At 37.8% G+C, this 20088-nt stretch overlaps 1 protein-coding gene and 1 pseudogene across 2 annotated transcripts in view; both read left to right on the top strand.

Moving 5' to 3' along the window:
* The window catches only part of BRWD1 (bromodomain and WD repeat domain containing 1), a 132848-nt gene that overhangs the window by 60055 nt on the left and 52705 nt on the right, over positions 1–20088 (top strand). For both annotated transcript variants that reach the window (XM_015132876.3, XM_077995738.1), the window contains 4 exons: positions 2763–2856; positions 5423–5554; positions 16358–16452; positions 18180–18369. In XM_015132876.3, the coding sequence (XP_014988362.3) occupies positions 2763–2856; positions 5423–5554; positions 16358–16452; positions 18180–18369 (511 nt within the window). The remainder of the gene's footprint in view (positions 1–2762; positions 2857–5422; positions 5555–16357; positions 16453–18179; positions 18370–20088) is intronic.
* Positions 18848–19738, top strand: LOC106997237 (protein N-lysine methyltransferase METTL21A pseudogene; annotated as a pseudogene).

A 20088-nucleotide genomic window follows, 5' to 3' on the forward strand; every position in this document is an offset into this window, starting at 1 on the left:
AGGCCTTTTGGCTAAGATCAAGTGTAGAAATGATATTTTGTAATTATAATATGGACAGTAGTTTGGTGCTGAGTTGTAATGTACTGATTTGAGTTATTGAAATGGAAGCAGCAAATACTTTTTTCAGTGATATCTAAAATGTTTCAGTATTTTCTCATATTTGTGTCTCATAATAACTTAATAGCTTGAAGATAATTTTATAAATTTATCTTTGTGTTTTTATATGTTTAACCAGAAGAGTTTCAGTGAATGCTGGAGTGGTATTAGATAGTACTTATATATTGTTCTGTGAATTTGGGAAGGACTAGAAAACAGTGAAAAGCAAAATGTGGAACTGTGATGAGAAATACAGAAAATCAATGTGTATATAGTATGCTATAATAAAGTTTTAAATTGGCATCTAAGTCTTATGGTCGTCAGGACCAAAACTGTCATTTTGGGATGCTTTTTATCAAAACCAAGGGAAGCAAACAGGTGTCGAGAGAAAGACTTGAAAAATTAGTTTCTTAAACACACAAGCATTTATTTTCTTATCTGAAGGAAGACTAGAAATAATCTAAGGCTGGAATAGTGGTTCCACAGTTAATCAGAAACTGAGACTCCTGTATTTCTTATCTCCATCATGGAGCTTGGCTTCTTGTCTTTTTTTTTTTGAGACAGAGTTTCACTTTTGTCACCCAGGCCGGAGTGCAATGGCATGATCTCGGCTCACTGCAACCTCTGCCTCCTGGGCGCAAGCGATTCTCTTGCCTCAGCCTCCAGAGTAGCTGGGACTACAGTCATGGGTCACCACACCCGGCTAATTTTGTATTTTCAGTAGAGAGGGGGTTTCACCGCGTTGGCCAGGCTGGTCTCAAACTCCTGACTTAAGGTGATACACCTGCCTTGGCCTCCCAAAGTTCTGGGATTACAGGCATGAACCACTGCATGCAGCGTTGGCTTCTAGTCTTAAGGTCACCGCATAGTCCAAGATAGCTGCTGAAGCTGTAGCCGTTACCTATCTGTATTTGTGATGTAGGTTGAGATTTAGAACAAAAGAAGAAAGATGTTTATATGTCAGAAAGGACGTTTCTAGTCAAGGAAACTTGCTTTAAGTACCCACGTGGCATTTCTGCTTATAACTCATTGACCAGAATGTTGTCACTCGACCATACTAAGCTAAGGAGGACAGTAGGTAACACAGTGTCTATTTAAAGCAGCAAAGAGCCTGGATAAAAATTGGGATTGTGTTTCTAAGGAAGAAAAGGAGAATGGCAGCTAGCTCTCTGCCATAATATAATTTTCATAAAAAAGAACATAGCTTTTTCTAGCATTTTCTTCTAAAATAAAGCTCACGTGAGATTTTATAAAGGCGATACTTGATTGAGATGTGGTGATCATTGCCCATGGCAACAGTTCCAATAGTGGAAACAAGGGTGAATTTTGCATAACTGTATGTTAGGATATCATTTGATAAGGATCAAGAGTATTTAAAAATTTGATTTCTGACTATAAAAGTTTGTGTCTGTTGTGAAAAATTTAGGTAATAGATATAAAAGCATAAAGGTAAAGGACAGCTGTGCAGAGCTATGAGCATATAATGTTGCTTACCAGTAAAAGTAATTCTTTTTGTGCCTGGGATTCAGGCACGTAGGTTTTTGTTTTTGTTTTTGTTTTTTTTTTTGAGATGGAGTTCTGCTTTTGTTGCCTGGGCTGGAGTGTAATGGCGCAATCCTGGCTCACTGCAACCTCCATCTCCCGGGTTCAAGCGATTCTCCTGCCTCAGCCTCCAGAGTAGCTGGCATGCCCAGCTAATTTTTTGTATTTTTGGTAGAGACGGGGTTTCACCATGTTGGCCAGGCTGGTCGTGAACTCCTGACCTCAGGTGATCCACGCGCCTCGGCCTCCCAAAGTGCCAGGATTACAGGCGTGGGCCACTGTGTTTGGCCATATAAAGATTCTTTTAGGCCAGTCTGTGGGCTTTAGTGCGTGCTGTGGGCTGTGTGAGTGTGGGCTGTCAGGCGTACTTAGAGAAAAATGCAATTTTCTTAAAAATCAATTTTTGTCCTACAGCATTCACTCTTACACTCTGTCGAGTGTCTAGTTATATCTTGGAGCATGGCCAAGATTTCAGTATTAAACCTTTTTCCTTTGAGTTGTTAAAGTAAACAAAAACATAAAAGCCACGTGCTTTTAATAATGTTCCAGTTGGAGAAAAGGGACAATCAGTCTTTTCCAGAGAAGAAAAATGATTTTTAGTACCTTCTTCTTGGTGGCAGGTCCTTTGCTTTGAAATTGGTCACAATAACATAATGTTTTTGTTGTATCATGTGAGTGAAATACAGGTGATTAGAAAAACCGGTAACATTGTAATTCTTGTTTTCTATAAATTATCAAGCATAGCTTGAATAAATGTGGAGAAGGCAGACTCTGTGCTTATTTTTTCTTTAGAGAAAGGAATTGCAATCTTGGAAAATCATGAAGATGTTTTGAAAAGCTATTATGGGAGATACTGTTTGAATTGGTCCTAATAGGACCAGTCAGAAAACAAATTAATGAGTATTTTTGACTCAAATATGAAAAATAGGTCCTTCTAACGGCCTCTGAGATTTTATTTATATTAATATAAATTTTTAACAAGTTTTGTTTTAACTTTAGAGATTTTGTGTATTTTTAAAGTATATAAACTTATGATTTATAGAATCAAACTGGTTTTTGTTCTTTATATCCTTTAGTTATCCATCAGTTCAGTAGTTAATATAACTGGGTATTTAAATTTGTAGGAAGCTGGAAGACTTCCGATTAGAGAAAGGTGAAGAGGAAAGAAATCTTTATATAATAGGAAGAAAAAGAAAGACACTTCAGCTCTCACATAAGGTAACCTAAATTCTATTTCCTTAGCAAATTAGAAATTAAATTGAAATTTAGAGTTTTCTTTTTGATTTATAAAACTCAGTAACTTTCATCTGAAGTGGAGTGTTTCTTGCTTAAGGTTTTCTGTTTGGGATTTAAAATAGTAGACTTAAGGTTATACAGCTGTTGGAAAGGAGCAGTTTGAAAACTTGAGAAAAAATGCCTAGTGCCTAACAATGGTATTGAGTTCTTAGTTACTAAATTGATTCTGAATTTTCGTTTGGTTCTTTTTTTTTAGGGCTCTCAGTTTTCTACTAAAATTCTCATTGTTTTAATTACTTGGAAATCAGCCATAGCTATTTTAAAAACAGAGGTCTGGTAATTTCATTTTTTCCAATGTCTTGCTTCTCTGTGGACCATTTTCCATTGCCTGTTGATTTTCTTTTTTATCATCATGTTTTTGTTTCTTTTTTGATTGTTAAATGTTAGAAAAGATTTGAAGCACAGGATGGCTTTGTCCCCAGAGAAGATTTACATTGGCTTCTGGCAGCCTTCTAGGGCCACTCTCAAGCCTATATTGCCTTAACCAAACAAGAATGGGCTTCAGTTCCTTGGGATTATTGTTCTGTCTGTAGTTTACCTACAGATCTAGCCTGTAGCCCTTTGGGCTAACAGCCAAAGCCTGGGGGATTTCCCTACATATAGGAGGCTATGAATTGCAAATTTATTAACCTAACTCATGAGTTAGTCTGTGTTTTTTGCTAAACCTTCCAGCTTCCTCTTCTAGAATGAAATTCTAGGGTTAAAAAATAGGTATATATACACACACACATATGTCTTCTTTTTTTGATCTTGGTTCTGTGATTCTTCATAACCTTTTAAGGCATAGGTGCCTTTAAACAGATTTTTTTTTTTTTTTTTTTTTGGAGACGGAGTCTCGCTCTGTAGCCCAGGCTGGAGTGCAGTGGCCGGATCTCAGCTCACTGCAAGCTCCGCCTCCCGGGTTCACGCCATTCTCCGGCCTCAGCCTCCCGAGTAGCTGGGACTACAGGCGCCCGCCACCTCGCCCGGCTAAAACAGATTTGTTAAAAAATATGTTTTACCAGATTTTCTAGTTTTTCTTAGTGAAAGTTTGGCCCACCTACGTGTTAACCTATTATCACTCATGAAATTCATTAATAGGAATGTTTGCCAAAATCAGTACTGACAAATTCCGTTCATTTTAAGATCAACCAGTAATAATGTTGAAATTCTAAAACTGACCAATGCTCATTAGACAGATGCCCACTCATGTGAAAACTTATTTGTGCATAAATTTAAGGGATATGTGCTCTCATTGGGTAGTCTCATCTGCCTTTGGTGGTTGGGGAATGGCATGCCTTTTAAAAAAACTAAAACCAGTATAGTTATTTTATTTGGCTGATTTTGAATGATTATTCTGTTTTGATAAAAATATATTTAAAACATTTAGGTCATTTAGGCTGATTCCATGTCCTATGCTATTGTGAATAGTGCTTTAGTGAACATAGATGTGTATATGTCATTATGGTAGAATGAGTTATATTCCTTTGGGTATATACCCGGTAATGGGATTATTTGGTTGAATGGTAATTCTGAGTTCTTTGAGAGAGATCATCAAACTGCTTTCCACAGTGGTTGAATTAAGTTACAGTCTCACTAGCAGTGTATAATCATTCTCTTTTCTCTGCAACTTCATCAGCATCTGCTATTTTTTGATGCTCTCCACCCCCCAGGTTTTTTCTTTTTTTTTTTTTCTTTTTTTGCGGGGAGGTAGGGTCTCACTCTTGCCCAGGCTGGAGTGTAGTGGTGCAATCATGGCTCACTCACTGCAGCCTCAACCTTCTGGGCTTGAGTGATCCTCCCACCTCAGCCTCCCTAGTAGCTGGGACTGTAGGTGTGTACCACCATGCCCAGCTAATTTTTTGTTTTTTGTTTTTGTTGTTGTTTTTTAGGGGCAGGGGTTTCTCCACGTTGCCTGGGTAGGTCTCGAACTTCTGGGCTCAAGCGATTTGCCTGCCTTGTCCTCTCAAAGTGCTGGGATTACAGGTGTGAGCCCCCACGTCTGGCCTTGACTTTTAAATAATAGCCATTCTGACTAGTGTGAGATGGTATCTCATTGTGGTTTTGATTTACATTTCTCTAATGATTAGAATGTTGAGCATTTTTTCTTTACACCTATGTATATAGATAGTGAGACGTTCCTTGAGAAGTTGCTTACTGCATCATAATGTATGAATATATATTTTTCATTTCTGAGATGTATACTTTTAAGGTGACACCCTTTCAGATTATTGTTATTTTCCCTTATTCTTGGTAAACCAGTTAACTTATAGCATAGTTTGGAAAATGCCCATCTAATGTGCATTTTCTCATGTTTTCTAAGGACCTTAAAAGTAAAATTACTAAGCTTGAGTTAAAACTGTACGGCAGAAATACTACCTTCTTTTTAAGGTTTTCGTTTTTTTCTTTTTGCTTTAAATCCTTTTGGAAACTTGATAGAATTCCCATTTTGTTGATATTGTCCTTATTTAGGTGTTGATTTTCATTCGCATGTTTTTCTGTGTTTCAGTCAGATTCAGTGGTTTTGGCATCACAGTCTAGACAAAGGACATGTAGGCGTAAATATCCAAATTATGGTAGAAGAAATCGTAGCTGGCACGAGTTATCTTCTGGAAATGAGTCTTCAAGCTCCGTAAGACATGTAAGTGGAAAACTTTAAAATGTTATAATCTTAAATGAATTTGTCTTAGTTCTTTACTTTGAATGAATATACCCCAAATTTATATGAAAATATAGCATTCTGCAGAGATTAATATGAAATTTCACATTTTGAATGTTAACAAAAACTTTTAATGGCTAAGATAGTCACACACACCGTACACTTGTGCAATCCAGTGGTTTTACATGTTGAGCATCCCAACTCAGAAATTCGAAATGCACCAAAATCTGAAACTTTATATAAACTTGATGTTCTAGTGTGCATTTCAGATTTTGGATTTTTGCATTTGGCATGTTCAACCTGTAAGTGCAAATGCAAATTTTCCAAAATCTGAAAAAATACAAAATCTGAAACAATTCTATTCCCAAGCGTTCTGGATAAGGGGTATATAACCTGTAGTATATTGACAGAGTTGGGCCATCGTCACACCTGTTAAATTTTTAAAACATTTCATCATCCCTAAAAGAAATTCTATTCCCATTTGCAGTCACTTGCCAGTCCCTCCCTCTCCCCCAGCCCCTCACAATCACTGATACATTTTCTTTTTCTGCATTTGCCTGTTGTGGACATTTTATATGAATGGGACTTTTTTTTTTTTTTTTTTTGGAGACGAAGTCTCGCTCTCTCGCCAGGCTGGAGTGCAGTGGCATAATCTCGGCTCACTGCAACCTCCACCTCCCGGGTTCAAGCGATTCTTCTGCCTCAGCCTCCTGAGTAGCTGGGACTACAGGTGAGTGGTGGCCCAGCTAATTTTTGTATTTTTAGTAGAGAAGGGGTTTTCACCATGTTGGCTAGGATGGTCTGGATCTCTTGACCTCATGATCTGCTCGCCTTGGCCTCCCAGAGTGCTGAGATTACAGACGTGAGCCACCACGCCTGGCCGGATGGGCTCTTAAAATACGATTTTGTGACTGGCTTCTTTGACATTGCATAATGTTTTCTCTAATGATTAGTAGGTTGAGCATTTGTGTAGCATGTATCAATACTTCATTCTTTTTTTTATTTTTTATTGCCTAGCAATTCTCTCATTGGATGTACCACATTTTGTTTATCCATTTATCAGTTGATGGACATTTGTATTGTTTCCACTTTTTGGCTGTTATGAATAGTGCTGCTTATCAACATTCATGACAGGTTTTTGTTTAGACATGCATTTTCATTTCTTTTGGGTCATGCTGGGAGATGGTATGCTGAGTCATATGGCAAGTCTTAAATTTTAACTTTTTGAGGACCTGCCAGACTCATTCAGATTGGCTCTACCATTTTATATTCCCATCAGAAATATGACAGTTCCAGTTTATCTACATCCTCACCAATGATTGTTATTATTCCATTTTATTTATGTTATCTTAATGGCGTGAAGTGTAGTATCTCTTGGTTTCAGTTTGCATTTCCCTAATGACCAGTAATGTTGAACATGTTTGATGCTTATTCAGATCTTTTGCTTATTTTTCACTTTTTTTTGGGGGGGGTCTTTTTATTGCTGTAAGAATTCTTTATGTATTCTGGATACAGTCCTTTATGACTTGTAGATATATGACGTGTAGAAATTTTATTCCATTCTGTGGGTTGTCTTTTCACTTCTTTGGTGGTGTCTTTTGAAGGATGAAAGTTTTAAATATCGATGACATTCATTTTATTTTTTCCTTACTGGCTTGTTCTTTTGCTGTTGTGTCTAAGTCTTTCTTTAATGCCTTTGATTGATTTTTAATAATCATGTAAGCTGTTGGTCTTCATTTTGATTTGTTTGAGGAAGAAACCAATTTTTTTTGGTAAAGAATATTTAATAGGCTGGGCGTGGTGGCTCCTGCCTGTAATCCCAGCACTTTGGGAGGCTAAGGTGGGCAGATCACTCCTGAGGTCAGGAGTTCAAGACCAGCCTGGCTAACCTGGTGAAACCCTGTCTCTATTAAAAATACAAAATTTAGTCGGATGTGGTGGTAGGTGCATGTGATCCCAGCTACTTGGGAGGCTGAGGCAAGAGAATCGCTTGAACCCGGGAGGCGGATGTTGCAGTGAGCCAAGATCGCGCCACTGCACTCCAGCCTGAATGACAGAGTGAGACTCTTGTCTCAAAAAAAAAAAAAAAAAAGAGTATTTAATATTACAGTGTTAAAATTTCCTGATTGAGTAATGTTGTAAGGAATAAAGTGTTATGTATGACTGAAAAGTTCATTTAATTGTCTTATGATGCAGTAGGTTAATAGTTAAGCATGGGGTTTGAGTTTAAATCTAAATTTTTTTTTTTTTTTTTTTGAGACAGAGTCTTGCTCTGTCGCCAAGGCTGGAGTGCAGTGGTGTGATCTCGGCTCACTGCAAGCTCTGCCTCCCAGGTTCAAGCGATTCTCCTGCCTCAGCCTCCCAAATAGCTGGGACTGCAGGTGCCTGCCACCACGCCCGGCTAATTTTTTTTTTTTTTTGGTATTTTTTTTTAGTAGAGATGGGGTTTCACCATGTTAGCCAGGATGGTCTCAATCTCCTGACCTCATGATCCACCCGCCGCGGCCTCCCAAAGTGCTGGAATTACAGGCATGAGCCACCGCGCCCGGCCTAAATCCAAATTCTTTTACTTTGGCACTTTGCTTTGCTTTTCTGTGCCCCTGCCTATGTGATATGTACCTCAGAGGTGCAGCAATATGTACCTCAGGTGTGGTGAGAATTAATCAATAATGTCAAGTGTTTAAAATAGTACCCGTTACACAATAATGTTAGCTATGATTATGATTAAAACCATCTGTTTAAACTATTTTTATTTTTTTGAGACAGGATCTTGCTCTGTTGCCTAGGCTGTAGTACATGGTGCAATCATGGCTCACTGTAGCCTCAAACTCCTGGGCTCAAGCTATCCTCCTCCTTCAGCCTCTGGAGTAGCTGGGATTAACAGGCACCAGCCACCCTGCCTGGCTAAACTATTATATTATGTAATGAGAATGTTTTTACATTTTTTTTTTTTGAGATGGAGTCTTGCTCTGTACCTCAGGATATAAATATGAGTAGGAAACAGTTATTTTATTATCTGTCATTTTTATATTGGTTGACCTTTTTCTTTTTCTGCATATGTATTTCTTCCAAAGGTTCTATATGTAACTTCCATTGTATGACGTAAGCAATTGGATAGTCAGGTTATATCATGGTTTGGAATAAAGGATTATATATAGACTTTGCCTTTGGGAGGAAGGTATAGTATCCTAGTCTGGAAATAACTGTTTTACCATGCAGCTCTGTTCCAACCTCTCCCCCTCAAGTACCTTGAATTTGCCTAACATAATAGACATGGGATGGTTTCCTTTGGGAAAACTGTTACATGTAAGGTCATTCTAGATAGTCTAGGGTGGTATGTAGTGGCGTTATCATTATTGACATGGAAATACGTGAATTATTATCAAGGATATACAAAATCCTAGAATCAATATGTAAAAAGTGCTATAAAAGGGCTAAACATTAATGCATTTTATTATGCCTCGGAGGCAGTATTGTAAATGTTTTATGCGTTATCTAATTTCATCATTCCAACAAGTAGGAATTAAGGCACTCTTATAATCTCTTTTAAAAATGAGGAAACTGAGGTACAGGTATGGAGGTTCAGTAACTTTCCCACATTTATATAAAAAGTTAGCAGCATGGTTTTAATCATAATCATAGCTAACATGCTTAGCATAGAAAAGCTAAGCAAAGTGCCAAAGTAAAAGAATTTGGATTTAGGCTGGGTGTGGTGGCTCATACCTATAATCCCAGCACTTTGGGAGGCCGAGGCGGGTGGATTACGAGGTCAGGAGATTGAGACCATCCTGGCTAACATGGTGAAACCCCGTCTCTACTAAAAATACAAAAAATTAGCCGGGTATGGTGGTGGGCGCCTGTAGTCCCAGCTATTGGGGAGGCTGAGGCAGGAGAATGGCGTGAACCCAGGAGGCGGAGCTTGCAGTGAGCTGAGATCACACCACTGCACTCCAGCCTGGGCGACAGAGCAAGACTCTGTCTCAAAAAAAAAAAAAAAAAAATTAGCAGCATGATCTCAGAGCAGAAACCCTGCCGTCCCGAAGCATCAGTTCACTTGAGGATTTGGGAAAATTAAACTTAAAAAAAAACATTTATTGAGTGCCTCCTATCTGCCTGGTGTAAATTTTTATTTATTTATTTATTTATTTATTTATTTTTTTGAGGTGGAGTCTGGCACTCTTGCCCATACTGGAGTGCAGTGGCCCGATCTCGGCTCACTGCAAGCTCCGCCTCCTGGGTTCACGCCATTCTCCTGCCTCAGCCTCCCGAGTAGCTGGGACTACAGGCGCCCGCCACCTCGCCCGGCTAGTGTTTTTGTATTTTTTAGTAGAGACGGGGTTTCACCGTGTTAGCCAGGATGGTCTCAATCTCCTGACCTCGGACAGACATAAAAGTTCTGAGAATAATAAAAAATTCCTTTGTGTTTACTAACCTGAATGTTAGCACTCTCCTGTTCGTATGAATATATTTTAATCCTTTTGAGAGTGAGTTGTACGTATGCCTCTTGATATCTACATATTTCCTTGTGTATTTTCAAAAACAAGTGATATAATTATCAAAATCAGGCTGGGTGCAGTGCCTCATGCCTGTAATTCTCAGCACTTGGGGAGACCAAGGTGGGAGGATTGCTTGAGCCCAGGAGTTTGAGACCAGTGTGGGCAATATAGGGCAACCCCTCCTCCACAAAAAAATGAGAAAAAAATAATTAACTGGGGTTGGTGACCCACCTGTAGTCCCAGCTTCTCTGGAGTCTGAGGCAGGATAATCACTTGAGCCTAGGAGGTCGAGGCTGCAATGAGCCTTGGTTGCACCACTGTACTCAAGCCTGGGTGATAGAGTGAGACACTGTGTCAAAAAAACGAAACAAAAAATGAGGCAACAAACAATATAATGTTATTATCAGATCTGCAGATCTTACTCAGATTTTACCAGTCAGTGGTCCTGATAATTTTCGTAGCAAAAGAAAATCCTAGATTATGTGTTACATTTTGTTGTGTCTGTTTAGTAACCTGAATCTAGTCAAGTTCCTCAATTTTTGTTTTAATGTTGATATTTTTTGATGATTTATGACTAGTAATTTTGATGATTAGGGTCATGCAGTTTTGTCAGTATTACTACAGAAAACACACTATTCTCAGTGCATCACATCAGAAAGCACATGATTTGTGTGATACATGCTTTGATCACTTCCTAAGGTGGTGGTGTTTGCTGGTTTCTCTATGGTAAAATTACAGTCTTGATTGTTGGATTTACTCCTTGATCCCTGGGCTTTAGAATGGATGTGTTAGCAGGCATGAAAACAACATTAGTCTCCTTTGGCATCCCCATCAGAGCTCTTGGGTGGCTAGGTATACTATCCACGAGCAGTAATATTTAGAAAGGAGTCTTTTTTTTTTTTTTTTCCTGCTCAGTAGGTCTCAACAGTGGGCTTACAGTATCCAGTAAACCGTGCTGTAAATGATGCTGTAAATAGATTTGCCGCCACCTAGGCTTTGTTGTTCCATTTCTTACACACGGGCAGAGCGGATTTAACATAATTCTTAAGGGGCCTAGGATTTTTGAAAAGGTAAAAATGAACACTGACTTCAGTTAAAAGTTACCAGCTGCATTAGTCCTAACGAGAGTGAGCCTGTCCTAGAAGCTTTGAAGCCAGGCATTAACTTCCCTCTAGCTGTGAAAGTCTTAGATGTCATCCTCTTCCAACAGAAGGCTATTTATTTCATTTGCATTTAAAATCTGTTATTGTAGCTATCTTCATTTTATTATCTTAGCTAGATCTTCTGGATCACTTGCTGCAGGTTCTCCGTTAAAGCACTTGCTGCTTCACCTTACACCTTACACTTTTATGTTATGGACATGCCTTCTTCTTTCCTTAAACCTCATGAACCAGCCTCTGCAAGTTTCCATCTTTTCTTCTGCAGCTTTGTCTCTCAGCTTTCATAGAATTAAAGAGAGTTAGGACCTTGCTCTGGGTTAAGCCTTGGCTTAAGGGAATGTTATTGCTGGTTTGACCCTCTATCCAGACCACCAAAACTTTCTCCATATTAGCCATATGGCTATTTTGCTTTCTTATCATTTGTGTGTTCACTGGAATAGCATTTTATATTTCTAGATTATTCATATAAATGAAATTATACAATATTTGTCCTTTTGTCTTTGGCTTATTTCAGTGTAGTTTTATTTTGCATTTCTCTGATTATGCATGAAGTTGAACAACTTTTCATATGTTTATAGAGTTAAGAAAATCTTTACAAATAGTCTATATATGTCTTTTAGCCATTTCTCTTGTGCCTTTGTTCTCTCCCTTTCCCCCTCAGTTTTTGAGTTCTTTATGTGTTAGATGTGTTAGTTCTTTCATATATATTGAAGATGTTTTCTTCCATCTTGTCAGTTAGTGAGGTTTTTCTCTGTCATTGTATCCTCTAAATAATTATAATCTGTGTGTGTGAAAGCCATTGATTTCAATACGTTTAATTTTTTATGTATCCTGCCTTACTGAATATTTGAGTTAATTCTATCATTGATTTCTCTGAGGTTTTCAAAGTATATTCTCATTTACAAAAATATATAGTTTTACTAGTACTCTTCTAATTTTTATACCTCTCACTGATTTCTCTTGTCTAATTGTATTGTGTGTTTAGTACTTATGATGGTGAATAATGGTGGATATAGTGGACCATCTTACTGTTGTTGATGATATTATTGTTTCTACCATTTTCACATTAAGATGCTTTATTTTAGGTCTTTATCATATATATATGTATATGAGATACATATATATGAGATAGGGAGATTTCAGCTAATGCCTTTTTTTTTTTCAGTTTTCCATTGTTTCCATTATTACCTATTTTGAGTGCTATTTTTTAAAAAATGAGGAATGACTGTGGTATTTTCTTTTAAAATTATTAGTAATATTATGATTTTTCTATTTATATCTATTTGGTATAATTTCAATTAATGCAGATCTTTAAAAATACAGTAGTCCCCCCTATTCCTGGTTTCACTTTCCAAGGTTTCAGTTACCTGTGGTCAGCTGTGTTCTGAAAATATTAAATGCTGCATTCCAGAATTAAACATTTTGTAAGTTTTAAATTATACACCATTTTGTGTAGCATGATGAAATCTTAAACTGTCCTGCTCTGGCCCGCCCAGGACAGGAATCATCCCTTTGTCCAGCATATCTATGTGTTACCTACTTGTCAGTCAGTTATCAGGTTGACATCACAAGAAAAACGGTGAGTACTGTACAATAAGATACTTTGAGAATAAGGTATTTGGACAGGGAGAGAAAGCAACTACATTCACATAATTTTTTTGCAGTGTATTGTTATTTGTTCTGCTTTATCATTGTTCCCATACTGTGTCTGATTTATAAATTAAACTTTATCATAGGTATGCATGTGCAGGTAAAAACAGTATATACAGAGTTAGGGTACTGTCCACCATTTCATCTATCTGCGGGGTTTGCAGAGTTGGGGGGCAGTTGGAATGTATCTCCTGTGGATAAAGGAGTACTACTGCACTAAAACAAAGATAAATAATGTAGAATATTAAATCTACTTGACCTTTTAAAATAAATCCTGGTTTTGTGTTGTGGTAAACTGTTCTCCACCTGTGGTATGAATTCATTCCACGTTGTTTGCAGAGGTGTGGAGATGGCAATGTGTATGTATGTGTTGGTTCCATTCAATTTTGGTTTAGAAAAACTATGGGCTGTAGAGTTAGCCCTAGTTTCTAATTCCAATTCTTATACTTACTTTCCTGTGACTTTAGACACATTACTTCACATTTCTTAGCCTTAGGTTTTGGTGTATATAAAGAGCTAGTAGTGGGCAGGTAAGAACTTGGGAGATAACACAAAACTCACAGGCAAAGATGGATCTAGGTTTTGTGAGGTTAGAAGCTGATATAATTTTAGGGACCTTCTTTAATAAAATTACAAATAGGCACCAGGGCTTAGTTAAAATTAGAAGTTAAATTGTGAGCTTCCAAAACTTTAGTATTATTAGCTTTATGTTAACTTCTGTGCTTACGGAAGTGTTTTGAGAGTTAGTTGAGATAATACAGATAAAACATTTCACAGGGTGCCTAATTTCAGGTAGTAGCTTTTAAGAAAGGGTCTTTATATTACTGTTATTAAAAAAAAAGTCTACTTTGAGCACAAAAAGCAGAGTTTTGTTCAGTAGTTCTAGAGCAGTAGGCCTTAGGATCTGTATTCCTAGAGTAGCATTTACTCACATTTTGAGAAACAGTTTTTAAGAATATGTTGGCTTTGATTTTGCCTATTCAGATGAAGTAAGCAAAGTTAGATGTTTCCTTGAAATTTGGTTGGTCAGTTTTTGATTCTTAATGGCATTTTCATTATCCGTTATAGATACACCTAATATAAATGGTAATGCTACAAGAAAAGTTGATGTCTCAATTTAGAAATACCTGCCTAGAATCCATGACCAGAACTTAAAGAAGACTTCAGCTGTTAGGATTGTAGGAATCAGGCAGTCTTGTTTCCCTGTTTTCTCTTCACTGACTTAAAAAAAACCCACAGCAACTTTATTTTTAAGAGCACAATAAGTTCCTATGTACTCTATCTGTCCTGTAAAGTTTCTCCTATTAACCTTTTGAGTTAGTTCAAGCTCTAGCTGTTGAAATGAATATTATTACATTATAACTAAATTCTGTAGTTTACATGGGGTGGAGGAATCACCCTTTGTGTTGTACAGTTATGTGGGTTTTGACAAATGCACAGTGTTATGTATCTATCAAAATAGTATTATACCGAATAGTTTCACTGCCCTGAAAATGCTCTGTGCTACACTTACTCATTCCCCCACCCATACCCCTGAACTCCTGTCAACCAAACCGTTTATCTTTTTACTGTTGGTCACATGCTCAGTCTCCCCTACTTTGAACATCCTGCAGCAGAGTGGAACATTTGCAGTCAGTGAGTCTAGACTGACATATTATCACACCAAGGCTCCACAGTTTGTTAGGGTTCCCTTCTGGAGTTGTACGTTCTGTAGGTTTGGACAAATTTATAATGACATGTATCCACCATTATAATATCATACAGAATGATTTTACTGCTCTAAAAATCCTCTGTGCTCTACCTGTTCATCTTTCTCTTCCCAGCAGCCCCTGGCAATCACTGATTTTTTGTCTCCAAGTTTTATCTTTGTAAAATGCCATGTAATTGGAATCATATAGCTAGTAGCCTTTGCAGATTGGCTTCTTTCATTTATTAATATGCATTTACATTTACTACATGCCTTCTCATGGTTTGATAGTAGTTGTTGTTGTTTTTAGCACAGAATAATATTTCATTGTCTGGACATATCATAGCTTATCAGTTTACCTACTGAAGGATGTGTTGGTTGCTTCCAAGTTTTGGCATTATAAAGTTGGTATAAATACCTGGATGTAGGTTTTTGTGCGAACATAATTTTTCACCTCATTTGGGTAAACATCAAGTGTGATTGTTGGATCTTATTATGTTTACTTTTATAAGAAACTGCCAAACTGTCTTCCAAAGTGGTTGTACCATTTTGCATTCCTTAATGAATGAGAGTTCCTGCTGATCCACACCCTTGTTAAAAAATTCTTGCCAGCATCATTTGTAGATTCAACACAATCCCAAACAAAATCCCAGCAAATTAATTTTACTGACAAACTAATTTTTCAAGTTTATATAGAGAGGAAGAAGATGCAGTATAGCCAGCACAACACTGAAGAAGAATAAAACTGAAAGACTGACACTCTACTTGGCATTAAGACTTACTGTAAATCTGCAATTTTCAAGACAGTGATGCTGGTGAAACAATAGATCAATGGAACAACATAAAGAGCCCAGAAACAGACTGACACAAATATATTCAAATGATCTTTGGTGAAGGAGCAAAGAGAACTTGGTGGATAAATTTATTATTTTCAGCCAGTGGTAGAATAACTGGACATTCACATACAAAATAAACGAATCTTAGACACCAGTTCTTTCACAAAAATTAACTCAAAATGGATCATAAGCTTAATGTAAATGTAAAACAAAAAAACCATAAAACTTCTAGAAGATAACAAAGGGCAAAATCTCTGTGTGTCCATGAGTGTGGCATTAACATTTTTAGATACAGTATCAAAAGCACAATCGTGAAAGAAAAAAGATAAAATATTTGGATTACACTGAAATGAAAACCTACTGTTCTGGGAAAGATACTATTAAAAGAATAAAAAGATAAGCCACAAACCAGGAGAAAATATTTGTAAAACTTATATCTGATAAAAGACTTATATTCACAATATACAAAGAACTCTTAAAACCAAGCAATAAGAAGGCAGCCTAATTTAAAAATGGGCAGAAGATCTAACAGACACCTCACCAAAGAAGATAAACAGATGACAAATAACCATATGAAAAGCTACCAAAATATGTCATAGTCAATTGAAAACTAAAACAATTAGATACACCCATCAGAATAGCTAAAGTCCAAAATGGAAAACATTTACATTGACTTTTTATTAAATTTATTCAGAATGGCCTATTGTATCACTTTTTTTGCTAATGGTGGTAGTGTTAAATCTTATGGATGTTCTCTTTTTGCCTTATGCTTTGATAAGGAAGGGATGTAGTGAAGAAGTTTGCTTTTTAAGTTTATCTAATTATATTTTTACTGATTACCGTTCATTTTTCTTAGATGATTTAATCTTATTGGGGAGGATTGTGTACAGCTTTTTTCTGGACATGTGTTATTTAACTTCAGGGATCAAGATTTTTTTTCCCCCTTCACAAATTAGGAGACTTCCTGTGATCAAAGTGAAGGTTCTGGTTCTTCGGAAGAGGATGAATGGAGAAGTGATAGAAAAAGTGAAAGTTACAGCGAAAGCTCAAGGTATCTGTTTTTAATTGTTGTGATCTTTTAAGCATTTTAATCATAGCCTTGGATGGAATCATACTTGAATTTTATTTAAGAGGCAAGAATTTGCAACTGTGGAACAGTTTTTAATACAGTTAAAAGGAGACAAAAACTAGATTAACAGCTGTTCCTGTAGAAGTATTTCAGGAGTTTTTTGTTGACTTTAGGCAGTTGACCCAGTGCTGTTGAACATGCATACTGAAAATATAAATTTAATCTTGGCTGTACCTAAAAAGACTAGTATCTAAAGTATGTGTGGTAAAACCACAAGTATATTCATTATTATTGCATGTGTTGAATTTTTGTTAGTTTCGAGATCCAAATTTCATGGGGCCAAAATGTCAGCTTCTGGTTCTTATCTTGGTGCGTGTCACTTTCATTCATCTCAACAAGTGCTCAACCCAGAAAACTGGACGTTAATCTCTCTTGTCCACCTATCCATAACATGGCTAGAAAATTCTCCTTCCTGAGTATCACTCAGATCATCTTTCTTTTTTTTTTATTGGTGCTGTATTGGTCCAAACCATTATCACATACTCTCTGCTTCCTTTCTTGTCTTGTTTTACTTCATTATGACAAGGAGCTAGAATGATTTTTTTTTTTTTTTAAAAGAACATAATATATTATCTTTTTTTAAACAAATTTAATTGTGGTAAAATACACATAACAGAAATATCATAACCATTTAAAGCATGCAGTTCAGTACTGTTACGTACATTGACATAGTTGTGCACCCAGTCTCCAGAACCTTGTTTATCTTGCAAAACAGAAATTCTATACCATTTAAAGAACGATTCTTCACTTTACCCTTCCTCATGTCCCGGGCAACCACTGTTGTACCTTCCGTGTCTTCATTCATTGTCTTCTAATTCAACTTTTCTTGAATTTTATCCAAAACAGATCCTCTTATAATTTTTATAAACACACTCTTTTTCTAATAAATACTTTTTTGTAATGTGTTCATGTGTGTATTTGATAGAGATGTTTAAAAGGTGTGTGGTTGGTTGAAGTTGGGCCAAGGATGGCCCAAGTAGAGACCTTTATTTTTATTATTATTTCTGTTTGGTGAAGCTAGTAGTGGATCAGGGACTAGTTTTCTATAACTAGTTTCCTCTTTGACTCTGATTTCGTTAAGGTATAGCTAGGACTAGTCTCTTTCTTAGATTTCTGTCATAACAGGGAGACTCCTCTTGGGAAGAAACTGACTACTTAGGACTTTCAGTTTGGTGTAACTGTGCTTCCCTTTAGCTTCTCAGTGTATTCACTGATGGCTTGTGATTCCAGTTGGAATTCCTGGTCTATATGTCAGCTTCCTCCAACATGGGGGTAGTGGTGGGGCCTATTTTTGGGGTTTTGTATGATTCTTACTGTTTCCATAAGTCTGTGTTTTATTTCCTTGAAGGAGTAATTGTTAGTTGTCTTGCATCATACTTTATCTACAGTATACTTAAAATTTTTTTTCAGGTTTATATCCTTCCTTCATTTATAGTGTTAGTGAAGATTTCTCTTTTTCTCTCTCTTTGTTACGATTTTCAGTCACTTCAGTACTTGTTGGTAGTGAGGGGAGAATGCTCAAGTTAAATCTTTCTGGTATCTTCCTTTTCCTTTTTCTCCTCTCTCTGTTCCCTCAATTTTATATGATTGACTTGGTATCATTGCTTATATTCTGGTTCCATTCAACTGAAAGCACTCTCCTTTTCTAGTGACTCTTCATCTAGATATTCCGATTGGACAGCTGATGCAGGCATCAATTTGCAGCCTCCGTTAAGAACATCATGTCGTCGACGAGTTACTCGATTTTGCAGTAGTTCCGAAGATGAAATATCTACTGAGAATTTATCTCCTCCGAAAAGAAGACGAAAGAGAAAGAAAGAAAATAAGCCTAAGAAAGAGGTAAGAAAAATGTATTTTTAAAAATAGCATGTATTGTGATACCCCAGCTTTACCCTATTTCAGATGTTATTTTAACATTTATCGTGATACTGGCATGGTGGTGCCTTGGGTGTCTTGGGCTGTGCTCTGGGGCTGGGCTGGGCGAGCTGTCAGCCCTCCTTCGGGAATCTGCACTCTCAGGGTGCAGCAGACACCTTATGTGTCTTGGGGATTCTGAAGGGCACTGTGGACTCCCCTATCTCCTACTCTCAACCCCTGTGGATAGCAGGAGCTCTGGGGCATGTGGGAAGGAAGGGAGCATCTGTCAGTTCTTTGGAGGGTTGGGTGGGGGCAGATTTAGTGGGACTTATAGGGGAGGCCTTTGATTCACAGATGCGGAGTCCTTTGCAGGACTGGGGCCCTGGTCTCTCCGCGAGAGACTTGGCATCCACCAGTGTCGTTCACTTCTAGTCTTGAGATGGAACTGCCGTGACTGCATGTTTCTGGATGTGTCAAAAAGCAGGATTATCTCAAACCTTTAACACCCTGTCTAAGCACAGGTCTGATCAGAGGGCTGGGTACAGGCAGATTGGCCCTGGTGCCCTATGAGGAGACCGTGGGATTGGGGTTGCAGAAATTCCACAAGCCTCTTGCCACCTTTGTGAACCATATGACACAGATCCGGCAGGACAGTCCCAGAGACAACTGGGAATTGCCACGGTGGTTTGGGATGTGGCCATGGTTTTCTCCACATATCTGGAGATGGGAGCTGTGGTGCTCTTGGGCTGCCTCGCAGTGAAACTGGGTGCTGGCATAGGGCTGATAGGCAGAGTGGCTGCCTTGCTGGGTGCTCATGTGACTATCACAGATCGAAAAGTAGCATTAGAATTTTGTAAATCGAATGGTCAAGGCAGTTTACCTCCTTGTATCCAACCCAGAGCTTTTGTTAAGGAGTTGACTTGGGGAAAGAATTTGGGGAGTTTTACTCGTAGAGATTTTGACCTGATACTTGGAGCCGACATCATATATTTAGAAGAAACATTCACAAATCTTCTTCAAACACTGGACCATCTCTGTTGCAATCATTCCATGATTCTTTTAGCTTGCTGAATTCACTATGAACAGAATAATTTGAGCAATGCTGGAGAGGCAGTTTACTGTAAGGTTCACTATGATACTGAGAAAGATGTACACACTTACACAGAAGAGAAACCACAGCAAGGACCTACAGTTGGCTATCATTTATAAGAATGCTGTTATTGAGGGTGTCGATTAAGGTCCTTAGAGACAAAAACACATGTGCAGTTTTAAAACAAAGCAGTCCTTTGTGCCAACGGTGTGATTGATTGATTGATTGATTTTTTGAGAGGAGTCTCTGTCGCCCAGCCTGGAGTGCATTGGTGCCATCTTGGCTCACTGCAGCCTCTGCCTCCTGGGTTCAGGTGATTCTCCTGCCTCAGCTTCCCAAGTAGCTGGGACTACAGGCCCACGCAACCACGCCTGGCTAAGTTTCGTATTTTTAGTAGAGACATGGTTTTGTCATGTTGGCCAGGCTGGTCTCGAAGTCCTGACCTCAGGTGATCTGCCTGCCTTAGCCTCCCAAAGTGCTGGGATTACAGGTGTAGACCCACTGTGCCTGGCCATTGCTGTAATTTCTAGTCATATTTACTCACTCTGAAATTCCATTAATGTTAAAAGATTTAGTGTGAGATTTTGGTTCATGCTTCTGTACCCCATATT

The sequence above is a fragment of the Macaca mulatta genome, chromosome 3 (genome assembly GCF_049350105.2).
Source record: "Macaca mulatta isolate MMU2019108-1 chromosome 3, T2T-MMU8v2.0, whole genome shotgun sequence".
Lineage (NCBI taxonomy): Eukaryota > Metazoa > Chordata > Mammalia > Primates > Cercopithecidae > Macaca > Macaca mulatta.